At 39.2% G+C, this 20,000-nt stretch overlaps 1 protein-coding gene across 1 annotated transcript in view; it reads right to left on the bottom strand.

The window, feature by feature from the left end:
- The window catches only part of LOC128687573 (uncharacterized), a 321,474-nt gene that overhangs the window by 230,921 nt on the left and 70,553 nt on the right, over positions 1-20,000 (bottom strand). The window contains exons 5-6 of the mRNA XM_070085682.1: positions 16,994-17,116; positions 5,221-5,427 (exon numbers count right to left, since the gene is read on the bottom strand). Coding sequence (XP_069941783.1) covers positions 5,221-5,427; positions 16,994-17,116 — 330 coding nt within the window. The remainder of the gene's footprint in view (positions 1-5,220; positions 5,428-16,993; positions 17,117-20,000) is intronic.

Here is a 20,000-nt window from a genome sequence, read left to right as displayed (position 1 = left end):
CGTAATGAAAGTAGTTCGATAGATTATGTATTGGTGGATAAAAGGTTGATGGGTTGGCTCCAGGATGTACACGTTTATAGAGGGGCAACTGATATATCGGATCATTATCTAGTTGTAGATACAGTTAGAGTAAGAGGTAGATGGGATAAGAGGAAAATGGCAACAACAAGTAAGAGGGAGGTGAAAGTGTATAAACTAAGGGAGGAGGAAGTTCGAGTGAAATATAAGCAACTATTGGCAGAAGGGTGGACTGGTGAAGGCATGAGTAGTGGAGGGGGAGGGGTTGAAGAGGGTTGGAATAGTTTTAAAAATGCAGTATTAGAATGTGGAGCAGAAGTTTGTGGTTTTAGGAGGGTGGGTGCAGGAGGAAAGAGGAGTGATTGGTGGAATGATGAAGTAAAGGGTATGATAAAAGAGAAAAAGGTAGCTTAAGAGAGGTATTTACAAAGCAGAAGTGTTATAAAAAGAGTAGAGTATTTGGAGAGTAAAAGAAAGATGAAGAGAGTGGTGAGAGAGTGCTAAAGGAGAGCGGATGATAGAGTGGGAAAGGTACTGTCAAGGAATTTTAATGAAAATTAGAAAAAAATTTGGAGTGAGTTAAACAAGTTAAGAAAGTCTAGGGAACAAATGGATTTATCAGTAAAAAACAGAGAAGGGGAGTTAGTAGATGGGGAGATGGAGGTTTTGGGTAGATGGCGAGAATATTTTGAGGAACTTTTAAATGTCGACGAAGAAAAGGAGGCGGTAATTTCATGCACTGGCCAGGGAGGTATATCATCTTTTAAGAGTGAAAAAGAGCAGGATGTGAGTGTGGGGGAGGTGCTTGAGGCATTACATAGAACGAAAGGGGGTAAAGCAGCTGGAACTGACGGGATCATGACAGAAATGTTAAAAGCAGGGGGGGACATAGTGTTGGAGTGGTTGGTATTTTTGTTTAATAAATGTATGAAAGAGGGGAAGGTACCTAGGGATTGGCGGAGAGCATGTATAGTCCCTTTACATAAAGGGAAGGGGGACAAAAGAGACTGTAAAAATTATAGAGGAATAAGTTTACTGAGTATACCAGGAAAAGTGTACGGTAGGGTTATTATTGAAAAAATGAGAGGTAAGACAGAATGTAGAATTGCGGATGAGCAAGGAGGTTTTAGAGTGGGTAGAGAATGTGTAGATCAAGTGTTTTCATTGAAGCATATATGTGAGCAGTATTTAGATAAAAGTAGGGAAGTTTTTATTGCATTTATAGATTTAGAAAATGCACATGATAGAGTGGATAGGGGAGAAATGTGGCAGATGTTGCAAGTATATGGAATAGGTGGTAAGTTACTAAATGCTGTAAAGAGTTTTTATGAGGATAGTGAGGCTCAGGTTAGGGTGTGTAGAAGAGAGGGAGACTACTTCCCGGTAAAAGTAGGTCTTAGACAGGGATGTGTAATGTCACAATGGTTGTTTAATATATTTATAGATGGGGTTTTAAATGAAGTAAATGCTAGGGTGTTCGGGAGAGGGGTGGGATTAAATTATGGGGAATTAAATACAAAATGGGAATTGACACAGTTACTTTTTGCTGATGATACTGTGCTTATTGGAGATTCTAAAGAAAAATGGCAAAGGTTAGTGGACGAATTTGGGAATGAGTGTAAAGGTAGAAAATTGAAAGTGAACATAGAAAAGAGTAAGGTGATGAGAGTATCAAATGATTTAGAAAAGAAAAATTGGATATCAAATTGGGGAGGAGGAGTATGAAAGAAGTGAAAGTTTTCAGATATTTCTGAGTTGACCTGTCAGCGGATGGATTTATGAAGGATGAGGTTAATCATAGAATTGATGAAGGAAAAAAGGTGAGTGGTGCATTGACGTATATGTTGAGGCAAAAAATATTATCTATGGAGGCAAAGAAGGGAATGTATGAAAGTATAGTAGCACCAACACTCTTATATGGGTGTGAAGCTTGGGTTGTAATTGCTGAAGCAAGGAGGCGGTTGGAGGCAGTGGAGATGTCCTTTCTAAGAGCAATGTGTGGTGTAAAAATTATGCAGAAAATTCGGAGTGTGGAAATTAGGAGGTGTGGAGTTAATAAAAGTATTAGTCAGAGGGCTGAAGAGGGTTTGTTGAGGTGGTTTGGTCATTTAGAGAGAATGAATCAAAGTAGAATGACATGGAGAGTGTATAAATCTGTAGGGGAAGGAAGGAGGGGTAGGAGTCGTCCTCGAAAAGGCTGGAGGGAGGTGGCAAAGGAGGTGTTGTGGGCAAGGGGTTTGGACTTCCAGCAAGAGTGCGTGAGCATGTTAGATAGGGGTGAATGGAAACAAATGGTATTTGGGACTTGACGATCTGTTGGAGAGTGAGCAGGGTAATATTTAGTGAAGGGATTCATGGAAACCGGTTGTTTTATATAACTGGACTTGAGTCCTGGAAATGGGAAGTACAATGCCTGCACTCTAAAGGAGGGGTTTGAGATATTGGCAGTTTGGAGAGATATATTGTGTATTTTTATACGTATATACTTCTAAGCTGTTGTATTCTGAGCACCTCTGCAAAAACAGTGATTATGTGTGAGTGAGGTGAAAGTGTTGAATGATGAAGAAAGTATTTTCTTTTTTGGAATTTTATTTCTCTTTGGGTCACCCTGCCTCGGTGGGAGACGGCCGACTTGTTGAACATATATATATATATATATATATATATATATATATATATATATATATATATATATATATATATATATATATATATATATATATATATATATATATATATATATATATATATATATATATATATATATATATATATATATATATATATATATATATATATATATATATATATATATATATATATATATATATATATATATATATATATATATATATATATATATATATATATATATATATATACGTAAATATATGTATATATATGCAAATAATCCCAGATGGGCGATCTTAACTATGCAGGACAAGCCACGGCGGGGTGGAAATCTATAGCTCAAGAACTTTCACACTTCTCAGTGCGTCATTAGGAGCTGTGAAATGTTGTTGTTGCAAGGGTGCAACAAAAGCAGGGAGAGAGGTCCGTGGCTTGTCCTGCATATATATACGTATACATATATATACATATATATATATATATATATATATATATATATATATATATATATATATATATATATATATATATATATATATATATATATATATATGGAAAAAAAACACTGTGAAAGACTAGAGAAATTCCAAGCGCTTTCGTGACTACTCACATTATCAACAAACTGTGAAAGTAAAGCATCCAAGTAAGGTATATAAGGGGTCTGGCCAAGACCTCACTATCAGATCCCACAACAGTTAAACACCTGACGCGCGCCGGCCCAAGTTCTCAAAAACATTGATGAGAAAACAGACAGTTTAACTCTATCTTGATGCGAAGAATAATAGTGGACATAGCAACAGTTATTTGTAGGTTTTCTGTAAATTTTAAATTTGAATTCATTATTACCCTTATCTGAAAAACTCGTTAACTATGATTTACCATTGCCAGTTTCTACTATCATTAAACTTATTAAACTTAGCATTGTTGATGCAAAATTTGTTTTTAACGATAAGTTTTACACTCAGAAGTTTGGTATGGCAATGGGAAATCCTCTTTCACCTGTTCTTAGTAACCTATACATGGAATTGCTTAGCACAATCCTCCCTAATAGAGCTAAATGGTTCAGATATGTTGATGATATTTTGTGTCTTATGCCCAAAAATGTAGATATACACCATTTCCTTGGAAAATTAAATAGCTTAGCCCATTCTATAAACTTTTCTGTTGAGTTTGAAGAAAATAACACATTGCTTTTTCTAGATGTTTTAATTATTAAAGGTAATAATGAATTCAAATTTAAAATTTACAGAAAACCTACAAATAACTGTTCCTATGTCCACTATTATTCTTCGCATCAAGATAAACTCTCTGTTTTCTCAACAATGTTTTGGAGAGCTTTACGAATTTGTAGTCCTGAGTTCATAGATGAGGAAATATCCAAAATTTATGAAATAGGTAATGATTTAAAATACCCAAGAAATGTAATTGATAAATCTTTTGAAGTTGCTAGAAATACTTTTTACAATCCAAAAAGGGACAACCAGCCTTATTCAACTAAAAATATGTTGGTTCTCCCTTACCATGAAAACTTGGTTGATATGCCTTCTCTTCTTAAGACTTTTAATATTAAAGTTGTATTCAAAAATCTTGATACAGTAAAAAAAACTTTTGATAAAGAATTCCCCACAAAATGCTGATGGATGTGTCTATAAGATTCCTTGTAAAATTTGCGATAAAGTTTATTACTGTCAAACTGTTAAAAATCTCGAACTAAGATTAAAACAACATAAATATAGCATTAGAACTGGACAAGATTCCAATGCTCTCTTTATTCATGTAAGAGATTTTAACCATCCAATTGATTTTCAAAAAGTTGAGAAAGTAGTATCAAGCAAGTCCATGGTCGACAGGAATATAATTGAATCTTGTTTCATAAAAAGCAGTTTTGACAATAATATGAATATTTCCTTTGGTTTATATAAATTAGATCCATTTATAATTAATAAAATTTGGGAAGAATTTAATAATACACTGGACAAATAATAATTTTTCTTGGGTAGAATAGTTTGTTGGTGGGTGGTGCAAAGGACCTGTCCAGTTGGGCCGGCGCGCGTCAGGTGTTTAACCGTTGTGGGATGTGATAGTGAGGTGTTGGCCAGACCCCTTATATGCCTTCATTGGATGCTTTACTTTCATAGTTCCTTGATAATGTGAGTAGTCACGAAAGTGCTTGGAATTTCTCTATTCTTTCAGAGTGGTTGTTTTGCATATTTTGAAATCACCTGTTTACTGTGAGCTTATTGCATATATATATATATATATATATATATATATATATATATATATATATATATATATATATATATATATATATATATATATATATATATATATATATATATATATATATATATATATATATATATATATATATATATATATATATATATATATATATATATATATATATATATATATATATATATATATATATATATATATATTTCGTGCCGAATATGTAAAACTGGTCAATTAGCAAGAACTCATTTAAAATTAAGTTCTTTCTAAAATTTTCTCTTATACTTGGTCCACACTCGCATTAAGTCATGCTACAAAAATTCCTCCACTCACGCGCCATCTGGATGTGAACAGTGGCTGCGATGGGTCTGGTGAGATTAGAATTTGCTACGACGCAAGTGAAGCGGCGACGGTGGTGTGCTCTGGTCAGGTGCTGTAGAGTGATGGTGTTCTCCATGGCCTCGTTCGACGCGTCCATTGCGTACGTGTCGTCTACGAGCATATCGTCCTCGAACCATACCACTCTTGGAGGAGGCCACGCTGTCAGGAAGCATGACGAAAGTAAAAACGAAAAATGTTATTCACCGCTCGGAAGAGTAGAGAAAATACAATTAGCATCATTTAAAATCTCTTCATCTTCTGCGATAATCTGGAGCAGCTGCAGATTGGAAGATTGGTATATTATGAAGATGGTGTGAGGTATGAGAAGAGGCTGCAGCATATGCTGAATTATGTCAGGTCAGAAAAGTCTAGCATCAATTTTAAATAGTTTAGGATGAGGATACACACATGCAAAGACACATATTCATACAAAAATACTCTCAAACACACATACACACAGACACACAGACACACACACACACACACACACACACACACACACACACACACACACACACACACACACACACACACACACACACACACACACACACACACACACACACACACACATACTCTGAAGTGTCCCTGTTCGCAGATGACGTGAAGTTGATGAGAAGAATTAAATCGGACGAGGATGAGGCAGGACTGCAAAGAGACCTGGACAGGCTGGACATGTGGTCCAGCAACTGGCTTCTCGAATTCAATCCAGCCAAATGCAAAGTCATGAAGATTGGGGAGGGGCAAAGAAGACCGCAGACAGAGTACAGGCTAGGTGGACAAAGACTACAGACCTCACTCAGGAAGAAAGACCTTGGGGTGACCATAACACCGAGCACATCACCGGAGGCACACATCAACCAAATAACCGCTGCAGCATACGGGCGCCTGGCAAACCTGAGAATAGCGTTCCGATACCTTAATAAGGAATCGTTCAAGACACTGTACACTGTGTATGTTAGGCCCATACTGGAGTATGCAGCACCAGTCTGGAACCCACACCTGGTGAAGCACGTCAAGAAGTTAGAGAAAGTACAAAGGTTTGCAACAAGGCTAGTCCCAGAGTTCAAGGGAATGTCGTACGAGGAAAGGTTAAGGGAAATCGGACTGACGACACTGGAGGACAGAAGGGTCAGGGGAGACATGATAACGACATACAAGATACTGCGGGGAATAGACAAGGTGGACAGAGATAGGATGTTCCAGAGAGGGGACACAGGGACAAGGGGTCACAACTGGAAGCTGAAGACTCAGACGAGTCACAGGGACGTTAGGAAGTATTTCTTCAGTCATAGAGTTGTCAGTAAGTGGAATAGCCTAGCAAGTGAAGTAGTGGAGGCAGGAACCATACATAGTTTCAAGAAGAGGTATGACAAAGTTCAGGAAGAAGAGAGAGAGAGGATCCAGTAGCGATCAGTGAAGAGGCGGGGCCAGGAGCGGAGTCTCGACCCCTGCAACCACAATTAGGTGAGTACACACAGGCACACACACACGCACATACACATACAGGCACACATACACACATACACACATACACACACACACACACACACACACACACACACACACACACACACACACACACACACACACACACTCGTGGAGGAGTCACGCGGTTTGAGCTCGTGTTTTGGTGATAATTTCTGACTGTGCCATAAGGAATAGAGTGTGGGATATAGGCGTGTGCACGCATAAGAGTGCATATAATCACTTAAGCCCCGAAAAAAGGAAATATAAGTGACCACAGAAAAGAAAAGAAAGGAAATAGTGGCTGAGTGTTTAGTAGGGGCCGTTGGAAGGGCGAACGGTTGTGTCAGGCCTAAATAGTGTTGCCATAATAACGCAGTGGGGTATTTTGAAGAATAAGTGCGACTCAAGACCAGGGAGATAAGAGATATGTATAAATGTGTCAGTAAATACAGTGAGTGAAAAAATTAGAAGAGCTAGAGACTATAGTGCATACAGGAAATTAGTGGAAAAATTACCGAGAAGCATCAAACATCTTCAGCTTCTGGGGCAGGACAGACCGGCAACGTTACTCCACTGTCAGCCACAAGTAATATTCACCTAGTTTGAGTTGCATAGGGTCAATAGTACCTGTCTCTAGCTGGAATTGGGGGTCACTCTCCTCGAGCTATCATAATTAGAATAAGCAGCATTTACTGGCATTTAATAGAATTTAGAGGTAGCGGCATACAGGCGAAGCCTAGAGCATTTATTTTTGAACGTAATTTTAAACGCATAAGACAGTACAGTGGGAACCAAGAGATCGGGTACATATACAATACATATGTAGTACATACGTGGGAAATAAGGACTGTTTACATAAACATAAGCACACACATTAGGTGAGAACAGGATCTGCTGTTAGGCACTTGAATAGCTGTAGCACACACACACACACACACACACACACACACACACACACACACACACACACACACACACACACACACACACACACACACACACACACAAACACACACACACACATACAGACACACACACACACACATATACAGGATTTCACACCTTCCTGTGAAATGACCCTCTAACCCTTCCTTGCCCCCCCGACTCTCTCCCTCTCCTCTCCTCCTCTCTCTTCCCCCCCCTCTCTCTCTCTCTCTCTCTCTCTCTCTCTCTCTCTCTCTCTCTCTCTCTCTCTCTCTCTCTCTCTCTCTCTCTCTCTCTCTCCCTTTCTCTCATCCTCTCTCTTCCTCTCTCTCTTCCTCTCTCTCTCTTCCTCTCTCTCTCCCTCTCTCTCTCCCTCTCCCTTCCTCTCTTCCTCTCTTACTCTCTCTCTCTTCCTCTCTCTTCCTCTTCTTTCCTCTCTCTCTCTCTCTCTCTCTCTCTCTCTCTCTCTCTCTCTCTCTTCCCTTGTCACTCCCCCCTCTCTCTTACCTTTTCCCTCTCTCTCACTTTCTCCCCCCTTTTCTCTTCTTTTCCCCTCTCTCCTTCAACCCTCCCCTTCTATTTCTCCTTCTCTCTGACTCTCTCCCCCTTTTTCTTTTTCTTTTTCTCTCTCTCACTAAAAAAAAAATGGTTGGGACTCACAGGAATCAGGGATCAGATGAAAATGGTACTGGTAGGGAGGAATGGATGGAGGAGCAGTGGAAAAGGATAGAGCGAGAATGGGAGAGAAAATTAGGAGAGCTTTCTGAAAAAATGGAGAAAGGGCTCTCTGTGAAATGGGAAAAGAGGTTGGAGAAGGAGACGAAGAGTTGGGAGGCACAAGTCGAAACTGCAGTAGCCAAGGTAAAGATCCTAGAATTTGAGGTAAACAGGCTGAAGCAAGTCTCAGGGGTAGTGACCAGAGAAGACACACTATACGAAGCTGAGAGGCTGAACAGGAAGGAAGGAGATATGAATTATGCTAAGATCATATCAGCCTGCAAAGAAGGGCCAGGGAGTGGAAGGGAAGAGCAGATGGGTGCAGATGGAGAGGGAGATAGGTCGAATGCTGAGGCACAACCATGCTACCAAGAGCCACTGAAAAAAATCAAGGGAGAAAATGACCACATACAGACAGGAACCAGAGTCACAGAGGGAGAGGCAATGGGAGGAGGAAAGGGCAAAATCAGTGTTTATCCATGGGCTTCGGGAGAGAGAGGAAAGGACACACACTGAAAGACGGCAGGAAGAAAGAAAGGAGATTGAGAAAATCATCATGGAAATAGGGGGAGAAGACATGGACGAGATTGTAAATTTTCAGAGAATAGGGGGGTACTTGAAGGGGAGAAACCGACCTATGAAGCTGATTCTCAGGACAGAAACAGTGCGGAACAGGATCCTCCAAGAGAAACCACGGTTGAAAAGCTCAGAAGAGTACAAGAAGGTGTTCCTAGACAGAGACAGAACACAAACAGAGACAGCAGCTGAGGGAGAGGACAAAAAAGAGAAAGGAGCTAGGAAAGGAGACAAGGATGGAACCAGCAGAGGTCAGTCAGAGCAGAACAGAGCAGCAAGGGCAAGCACACACACAACTATCCTCAGAACCCCACAACCTATCACACCATCCCAACACACAATACAATCCATACCCACAGCTTCCACCCAACCCCCAACCATAGAATCCCACAGTATGCTACCAGGTCTCCCACCCCCGCAGGCTCCCCAAACCACAGTGTTGGAAAGGAAACTGAAGGTATGGTACACAAACGCTGATGGAATAACAATGAAGTGGGAGGAATGGCACGAAAGAGTCAAAGAGGCATCACCAGACATCATAGCGATCACAGAAACCAAGCTTACAGGTATGATAACAGATGCCATCTTTCCAACGGGATACCAGATCCTGAGGAAAGACAGAAGGAACAGGGGGGGTGGAGGAGTGGCATTGCTGATCAAACACCGATGGAATTTTGATGAGCTGGAGAGAGGAGACAACGGAGAAGAAAGTGATTGCATAGCGGGAACGCTTCACTCTGGAGGTCCCAAGGTGATAATTGCAGTGATGTATAACCCACCACAGAACAGCAGGAGGCCAAGGCAAGAGTATGACGAGAACAATAGAGCGATGGTTGACACATTGGCTGCAGTGGCCAGAAGAGCTCATGCATGCAGGGCAAAGCTCCTGATCATGGGCGACTTTAACCACAAGGAGATCGAATGGGAGAACTTGGAGCCACATGGGGGCCAAGATACATGGAGGGCTAAGATGATGGAGGTGGTACTGGAAAACTTCATGTACCAACACGTAAGGGACACTACAAGAGAGAGAGGAGAGGATGAACCTGCAAGACTGGACTTAGTATTCACCTTGAGTAGTGCAGATATTGAGGACATCACATATGAAAGACCCATTGGGGCCAGCGATCATGTGGTTTTGAGCTTCGAATACACAGTAGAGCTACAAGTGGAGGGGGAAGCAGGAAGGCCAGGACAAATGAAACCAAACTACGGGAAAGGGGACTACACAGGAATGAGGAACTTCCTGAATGAGGTTCAGTGGGACAGAGAACTGGCAGGGAAGCCAGTTAATGAGATGATGGAATATGTAGCAACAATGTGCAAGGAGGCTGAGGAGAGGTTTGTACCCAAGGGTAACAGGAATAATGAAAAAGCCAGGATGAGCCCATGGTTCACCCAAAGATGCAAGGAGGCAAAAACCAAGTGTGCTAGGGAATGGAAGAAATATAGAAGGCAAAGGACCCAGGAGAATAAGGAGAGCAGTCGTAGAGCCAGAAACGAATATGCACACATAAGAAGGGAGGCCCAACGTCAATATGAAAATAATTTAGCAGCAAAAGCCAAATCTGACCCGAAGCTGTTATACAGCCACATCAGGAAGAAAACAACCGTCAAGGACCAGGTAATCAGGCTAAGGAAGGAAGGAGGAGAGACAAAAAGAAATGACAGTGAAGTATGTGAGGAACTCAACAAGAGATTCAAAGAAGTGTTCACAGAGGAGACAGAAGAGGCTCGAGAAAGACGGAGAGGTGGGGTACACCACCATGTGCTGGACACAGTACACACAATCGAGGAAGAAGTGAAGAGCCTTCTGAGTGAGCTAGATACCTCAAAGGCAATGGGGCCAGATAACATCTCTCCATGGGTCCTGAGAGATTGCCTGAGGGAGATTGCCTGAGGCATGGAAGACAGCAAATGTGGTCCCAATCTTTAAAAAAGGAGACAGACATGAAGCACTAAACTACAGACCAGTGTCACTGACATGTATAGCATGCAAAATCATGGAAAAGATTGTCAGGAGAAGAATGGTGGAACATCCAGAAAGGAATGATCTCATCACCAGCAGCCAACATGGTTTCAGAGATGGGAAATCCTGTGTCACAAACCTACTGGAGTTCTATGACATGGTGACAGCAGTAAGACAAGAGAGAGAAGGGTGGGTGGATTGCATTTTCTTGGACTGCAAGAAAGCGTTTGACACAGTACCACACAAGAGATTAGTGCAAAAACTGGAGGACCAAGCAGGGATAACAGGGAAGGCACTGCAATGGATCAGCGAATACTTGTCAGGAAGACAGCAGCGAGGAATGGTACGTGGCGAGGTGTCAGAGTGGGCACCTGTGACCAGCGGGGTCCCACAGGGGTCAGTCCTAGGACCAGTGCTGTTTCTGGTATTTGTGAACGACATGACGGAAGGAATAAACTCCGAGGTGTCCCTGTTTGCAGATGACGTGAAGTTGATGAGAAGAATTCATTCGATCGAAGACCAGGCAGAAATACAAAGGGATCTGGACAGGCTGCAGACCTGGTCCAGCAAATGGCTCCTGGAGTTCAATCCCACCAAGTGCAAAGTCATGAGGATTGGGGAAGGGCAAAGAAGACCGCAGACGGAGTACAGTCTAGGGGGCCAGAGACTGCAAACATCACTCAAGGAAAAAGATCTTGGGGTGAGTATAACACCAGGCACATCTCCTGAAGCGCACATCAACCAAATAACTGCTGCAGCATATGGGCACCTGGCAAACCTCAGAACAGCATTCCGACATCTTAATAAGGAATCGTTCAGGACCCTGTATACCGTGTACGTTAGGCCCATATTGGAGTATGCGGCACCAGTTTGGAACCCACACCTAGCCAAGCATGTAAAGAAACTAGAGAAAGTGAAAAGGTTTGCAACAAGACTAGTCCCAGAGTTAAGAGGTATGTCCAATGAGGAGAAATCAACCTGACGACACTGGAGGACAGGAGAGACAGGGGGGACATGATAACGACTTACAAAATACTGAGAGGAATTGACAAGGTGGGCAAAGACAGGATGTTCCAGAGATGAAACACAGCAACACGGGGACACAGTTGGAAGCTGAAGACACAGATGAATCACAGGGATGTTAGGAAGTATTTCTTCAGCCCCAGAGTAGTCAAGAAGTGGAATAGTTTGGGAAGCGATGTAGTGGAGGCAGGATCCATACATAGCTTTAAGCAGAGGTACGATATAGCTCATGGTTCAGGGAGAGTGACCTAGTAGCGACCAGTGAAGAGGCGGGGCCAGGAGCTTGGACTCGACCCCTGCAACCTCAACTAGGTGAGTACAACTAGGTGAGTACACAGGCACACACACACACACTCTCACATATACACACACACACATACACACACACATATACACACGCACACACATACACACACACGCACACACACACACACATACACTCACATACACAAACACACACATACACACACACACCCACATACACACACACACACCCACACACACACATATGCCCACACACATACACACACACACGCAGACACACACACACACTCACACACACACACACACACACACACACACACACACACACACACACACACACACACACACACACACACACACACACATACACACACCCGTGCACACAAACACAGGCACACGCAAGCACACAAATAATGAAAGGAGGACGTTGACATTAGAAAGTGGGACCTGGTGTACCAATGTGTTCCAGAGAATTTACTGTCTAGGACATTTCCATCGGGTTCATTGAGGAGGAGGACAAGGGGTATCATCTTACAGAAGGGTGATGGACAGAGGCAATCATGGTGGCTTTAACATGGAAACTCTCTTGAAGGGTCGTACATCACTGAGGGTTCATTCAAGGTAACTAACGTAAAGGGATAGTCATCTTCGAAGGTAAGTTATCATGCAAAGCTCCGTAATGAGGATCAAGTTTGGAAATGATTGCGAACACAAGATGAATAAACGAATTCAAGGAATTTACAAAGGTAAAAAGAAGAAAAACAAAAGGGAATGTATGTAAGAATACTCCAGAAATATTTGAAACATTCGGCATAACCACAGGGAGGAACTGAGATGAATCATTCAAGAATTATTTCTTTTAAGAAATACGTATGCAAGCCAAATCGAGTGGTTTTTGCAATGGGATTTCAAGATGGAATACAAATCGTATCAAATGGGATTTGTACACCATTGAACAACTGATTTCAGACGCTCTATCCAGCTATACAATCAGAACTGTTATTGGTTTAAAACCTGAATTAGTTTGAAAACTGACAACTCTTACCAAATAAGTTTCGCAGTCATAAAAAAGAGTTGTAAATCGTGAAATCTTGATTGAATTAAAGAAAATATAATAAATCGCGTCACCGAACAAATTATTTGTGAAACTTATTTGTTGTTAGATTTTTTTTTTTTTTTAATTAGTGAGAGTGAAAAAATTTAGTGACTTTAAAGGTTTATTGATAGAGTTTCGCTAACGCGTTGGCGTTATATTTCTTGTTTTGTCTCAGCTTAGTTGCCAATTTTGGATTTTCTTCGGTTGCTAAGAAAGTATTGCTGGTAACATTTTTTTTTATAAATAATAAGGCATTACAAGTTATTGTGTTGTTATTTATTATGCAAACTTTTGCATGAGATTAAACAAATCGGTAAAAGAGTAGAATAATCAAGTATAATTACGTCAAAAGTTGTGCACTATGAAAAATGTGCATAAAATTGCATGTTTCATTTTTAAAAGGGCAGCGATAACATAATTTGCAGCAGTTTTGGCAAACTCAAGACTAAGTCTAACAATTATCTGTAATTGCGAATTGATTAGGAAGGTATGTGGGGTGTAAAAATCCGATTAATTATACAATGAAGCACATACTGATAAAAATTAACAGCGAACTCACAGTTTGGAGAGGAAAAAGTATATAACCATTATCGAGGTTTGTTAATTGTTTAAGAAAGATTAGAAAGCTGAATACAGATTTTCTTTAAACTGTGAATTGGGACAGAAGTATTCGAGCCACCTTAATAATATTTATTCTTCACAATATTCTATGAAATAAAAACTGGACGATACCATCATGAAAACTAAATATTAATTTGATAATCATTTTATTAAAAAATATTTAAATATATTTTGTACATAAAGTACAGTGAACGTTTTGCATTATTTCAAAATAGAAGCTTTGATAAAAGGAAATACATATTTCGTGAAGGAAATAATAAATATACCAGGCAATATTTGCGATACATATGTAGAAGGGAAAACAAACAATTATTTAATGATGAAGTGATAATGTTGGGAAAATAGAAAAACTTAATATGTAAATTTTTTTTTTACAAATGAAAATGTTGGCAAAATAGAGGAACTTGATATGTAAATGTTTTTTTAAAATTGTAAATATGGAGCTGAGAACCCCCACAGGTGTTGCAGCTCTCTATAGTTTGTAAGGGTCACACAACCCGAGAAAATGTTGGAGTAAGCAGGTTTCATTCCACTGACGGGTAATTGATAATGAGCGATGCATTGTCATAAGGTTCTGGAGATACTTGTATACAACAAATTAGGAGAAAAATCCGAGAAATCATGTGACTTTGTTTATTGATAGTGAAGGTGGTGAGACAGTGGAAGAGACACGGAGAGAATAATATGAGAAACAATTGACTTGGAAGCATACATTACATTGTATTTTATAAGTGATAAAGGATATATTGTGGAATATGTGAAACAGCCAGTAGGTTTAATATGATAACTGCAGCACGGATCAATGGCATTTCAGACTGTTGTGAAGAAAGTTTTGGAATAGTTGGTATTTTTTTTTCAGTGGATGGATGGAAGTAGGGAAATTATCTAAGGTTTAGTAAGAAATACTTCACTCCTTTGAATAAAGAGAAATGAGACAAAAATGCTTAAATATTAATTAAGGAATGAGTCAGGTAAGTGTCGTAGGTAATATGAATGAAATAATTTTAGATTAATGCAGTTACTAACAAAAGAGTATGATTATATAAAATCCTGGTGGATTTAGAAGGGGAATTAGATAAATGAACTAGAGGTTTGCACTGGAGTTTGTAACTGTACGATACTAAGATAATGAAAAAACTTGTTTGCTGCATGCATATGTAATGATAATCAAACCTCACTGTAGATTTGAAATTAACGTAGATAGTGTAGCAGGTATCTAGAATTATTACCAAGTCGAAGAAAACTATTATGAATTTTTACTAGACTGTGACTCCCATGTTAGGATGAGTAGAAAAGATGGGTAGTATTTTCCATAACAACGTGGTTCTTGTACAGAATGTATTATTTGACTGAGTTTCTCAAAGGATTATTCACCGGAATATAAATCACTGGAAGATATGTAGGCAGATTCAAAAAATCTAATGATAATAAATACGATAAAAAAGTGGAAGTTCCCATCACTGATGTTTGAAAATAATACATTGATAATTGAATACTTAGAAGATAATCTGCATATGTTAGTGACAGAGATTTAAGGTTATATATAATAAAAGTATTTTGAACGCTATTGCAAGGTGCAAGGGGACGAGAATAAGATCAATGAGAAAAATCACAGAAAAAATGAGAAAAAGAATTATAGGAGCGAAAGAGGTAAGTTTCTCAATGGACAGAAAAGAGTGTTAGGATAAAAATGATTGTCTTTCAATGCTGCAATGGAGAGAGGTTAGTAGAAATGGATATGTCATGCATGAAATCAAAGTGATCACTCGTGTAAAATGATTGGAGAGAGACAGTTTGATTACGCGGATGCAAGAGTCTGGGGTGGATGAAAAGAGAGTTAGAGGACATTAAGGCAAGGTCTGGAAGGTTGATATGGAAGAGCTTTTGAAATGAAGAAGTCAGAACACCTAGCAAAGACACTGGGAGGCAGGAGTTAGAACACCCAGCAAAAGGTTCCGAGGGGTAGGAGTTAGAACACCTTGGAAAGATGCTGAGAGATGAGAGCTAGATGACCCAGCAGAAATAGTGAGGTAGGATTTTGGAACATCCAGCATACTGAGAGGTAGAATGTAGAATATCCATAAAGATAGTGACAGGTAGGATCTAAAAGTAGGAGCAGAGATACTGAGGAATAGGAGCTAAAAGTGAGCAGAGATACTCAACATAAAAGCAAGAAGCTAGAACTCTGAGCAGAAAGGTGTGAGCATCTTACGTCAGAGTGATGGTGAGTTATTTTTATGATCTGACGTAACTCTTGTAGTAAGAATCTGGTATATATAAAAACATTCATGGAAACTGTTTGGGAGATGTGATAAAAGATTCGTAATTTGTAAGAGAGGAAAGGATGTTTCTGCCAGGTTTGTCACTAATGAATGCTAATGGATGTTTTCTGAATGAATACATTGAGAGACAACACAAGTGTCATGGGGCCAAGACTGTTCAACTGCCTCCCAACATACATACGGGAGATTACCAATAGACCCCTGGCTGTCTTCAAGAAGGTGCTGGACAGGTCCCTGAAGTCAGTACCTGAGCAGCCGGGCTGTGATTCGCACGAAAGTTTGCACGTGGCTAACAGTAACAGCCCGGTTGATCAGACCCTGATGCACCAAGAGGCCTGGTCTTAGACCGGGCCGCGGGGGCGTTGACCCCCGAAACCCTCTCCAGGTATACTCCGGGTATAATGAACAGCTGGGGAGAAATGTTGGTGATTGTGTTTTAATTTTTGAATATTGGTGTTATTAACGGCCAGTATTAAAAAAAAATAAGTGCTCACAGATGCAGCACATTTTTCATATATAATGATGAACACTCATTTAACAAAAGATAAAAAAAAAGTAATCCACAACACAAAAATCGAAATATTGAATAGTTACCTGCAAGCCCTGTTAGAAATGGCTGGGAGAAAACATAGTGAAACATGGCAAAACGACTCCGTAGATTTATAACACTCGCCATCTAGCATGTACCACACTAGGGAAGGAAAATCTCCCTCGTAAAAGGAACCCACTTGAGAGAAAACATAGTGAAACATTGCAAATCTGCAACGTAGACATAAGACTCACCATCTCGCGTGTAACACACGAGGGAAGGAGAATCTCCCTCGCGGAAGGGACCAACTTGGCTGTCTATATCAGGGTCCCCTCGCTCACCCATCCACCACCTCACACCTACTCGCTGTGGTGGCACTGTGGAAGATACAAACGTCACGTTACTCTAGTAATCACTGTGGGTGCGACGTTAGGAAATTCTGTATTATATCGAATCGGAGAAATCATAGTAATTTGAAAGAAAATAGTTATTGGAACTATTCTGAAATGTTTGTGAAAATGAAGGACGTAAGTTAGGCTCGCGAGCGAGTGAAGTACTGAGGCATGAACGCAAGTGTTATGACGTGGAAAGTGAGTGGTAGAAAAGGAGACATGGAAAGTTGCATGAAAGAGGAGCGGGAGACAGAGAGAGAGAAAGAGAGAGAGAGAGAGACAGAGAGAGAGAGAAAGAGAGAGAACTGTTTCAATGGCAGTGAGCACCGGTCGAAGACCTCATTCTTTTCAAGTTCTCTTTCTCGAGGACTGAGTACTTCTATTGCTGTAAGGCGGCCGCCTATGATACCACACTTGATACTTATAATTTTCGTGTGTCCAGCAATTTCTTTTGTTTCTATGAATAAAGTCAGAGTAGAAGTAGAATTGTAAATTACAGGACGTTTGATCCATAAGGGCTTAGCAAGCATATTTTTAATAATAATAATAATAATAATAATAATAATAATAATAATAATAATAATAATAATAATAATAATAATAATAATAATAATAATAATAATAATAATAATAATAATAGTAATGTAAATTTGTCAATTTTAATTATATTCATGGGTAAGAGCTAAATTCAAAGGGATCATACAGCGTCAAAAGAAATGAGTGGTAATCAGGTCTGATCCAAGGAAAGAGAGGGTAGCTCCAAATTCTCTTATCAAGAGCCTTTCAGTAGCTTGAAGACACTTTCCTTTAAAAATGTAACTCGGTAAAAAAATACATACACTGTATTATTTAATTTTCATTTCAGCCCTTATTCTTTGTTATCCACAACAAATAGAGACATTAAAAATAATTATATAAACTGAGCCAGAAATAAACACGTATACAAATGTAGAAGCAGCTTGGAATAGAGAGAAATAAGCTTGTATTTAAACTGAGAAATAAGTATGAATACAAAAAGATGGTTGAAACTCTCATGACTTGATCTTAGACGCGTAATCTACACTGTGTTTTGCCATAGAATTTAGCTGTTTCAGTTTATATATTAAGCGTAAATCCACTGAACTATCTAGTCATTGAAGTATTGTCAGTAAACATATTCTTATTATAAACATAAATATTGTCTTACACACGAGCTAAGCAATGAGTAGATAAAATACGGTATTCCTGTTCCCATATATATATATATATATATTTATATATGGTACTCACTCTCTATGTAAATGTGTACACACAATATACCTGTGCCGTGTCTGTGACGGGTTTCGTGGATTTCTTTACTTCAGTCTAAACATCGTCTCTATTACTAACACTCTTTGTGAACTGTTTAGTGGAAAATTGTAAATCCATTCTCCCTACTTTGCATGTTAGACGAACTGGCCTGATCTTATGAGTTATTACTTCTTCGCAAAATTTATTTAGATTACTTCAGCGTTTTGTATTACTTTCAAGAACTCCCAGTTAGTCTGTCATAGTGACCTAACACACATTCAAGCTATAAGCTTGGTTAGCGTAGTTCATGCTTCTCAGTAATTTGGTGTATTTGTAATCTTTAAAAAAATATGTGTGAAATTAGTGCTACTGGTGTATTCCATGCATCCCAAAGAACACTGGGTGTTCTTGCTAATGTTATACTCCATTTTTAATGAAAAAATTCTAGAAATCTGGCCGACGTGTTGTGTTCGTGGGCATGTTGTCTGTTTTCTCCTTCTAAACCTGAAATGTTTGCATTAGTGTAAGATACATAATTTGTTCGTGGACTGAGCTCAAAAAAAAAAAAAAACTGTGGATCTTCAACACTCATGGCATGGACAGGATCACGGAACATTGATTCATACTTTCATTCAAGATTTTGCTTATTTCTTTGTTGTCATCTCGGTATGCGCCTACTTTCAGTAGAAAACCAATACTGGAACAGAAGTTTTGACTTAGATTTTGTATATGTCAGTGAGCATTTTGTATTTTTTCCAAGTTTCCTGAAAGGCTTTTTGCTCGTGTTGTGCGTCTTCTGTCTGGTGTGAATGCTTTAGTATCTCTTCTATATCAGTAATTTTTCCGTGTAGATTTTCTTTCATTTGTTGTGATATTTTCTGCTTATTACACAGTCCAGCAGCCTTTTTCCTCCTCTAGAGCCTTCTACGCTCTTTGTACAGTATTATGTCCGTTGAGACTTCTTATTGGCCCATCTTTTTCTACACTCCTTTTATACTTATTCATTCACCTTTTCCCATGCATTATGTTTTATTTAGAGTAGTTAAGACAGTTTCAATTATAATAATTTATACTTGTTTGTTTATGCTCTCCCAGTCAGTACTTTGATTAAGTTAAATTTGCTAAACATCCGCACAGGTCGACTATTTCTAAGGTTCTCCACACGTGTTTTAATAATTGTACATTAATGAGGCTGTCATCTGAGTGTTATGTCCTTGGTAAGTTCCTCACTTTTGTTATGATCACGTGTATCTTATTTTCGCTTGAAGTAAGTTTTTATCTATTAGTCCGTACTTAAAATAATTGATTTATTTTAAACTACATAATAGAAAAATCGAGAATAATAAACCGTACAAAGTTAAAATTGATGTTTTTCATTACGGAGGTTTTGAATCCATTAACAAGCTTGTGCAATAATCATCGTACATGTCAGCAAATAGCAATTAACTAATGCATGTAACTTGCTTAAAGCGAATATATTACCTCATCAAAAAGTAAATATTGAGCTCATGAAATATGTCTTTGTACTATCCACCGGGAGGAGGAATACCTTGACATCAGTGAGGATCTCTTGGTCCAAGGAATTAGAATTCTGCGTTCC

Source organism: Cherax quadricarinatus, chromosome 1, assembly GCF_038502225.1.
Source record: "Cherax quadricarinatus isolate ZL_2023a chromosome 1, ASM3850222v1, whole genome shotgun sequence".
In the NCBI taxonomy this organism is placed as follows: domain Eukaryota; kingdom Metazoa; phylum Arthropoda; class Malacostraca; order Decapoda; family Parastacidae; genus Cherax; species Cherax quadricarinatus.
This window is presented reverse-complemented; position numbering and strand designations above follow the sequence as displayed.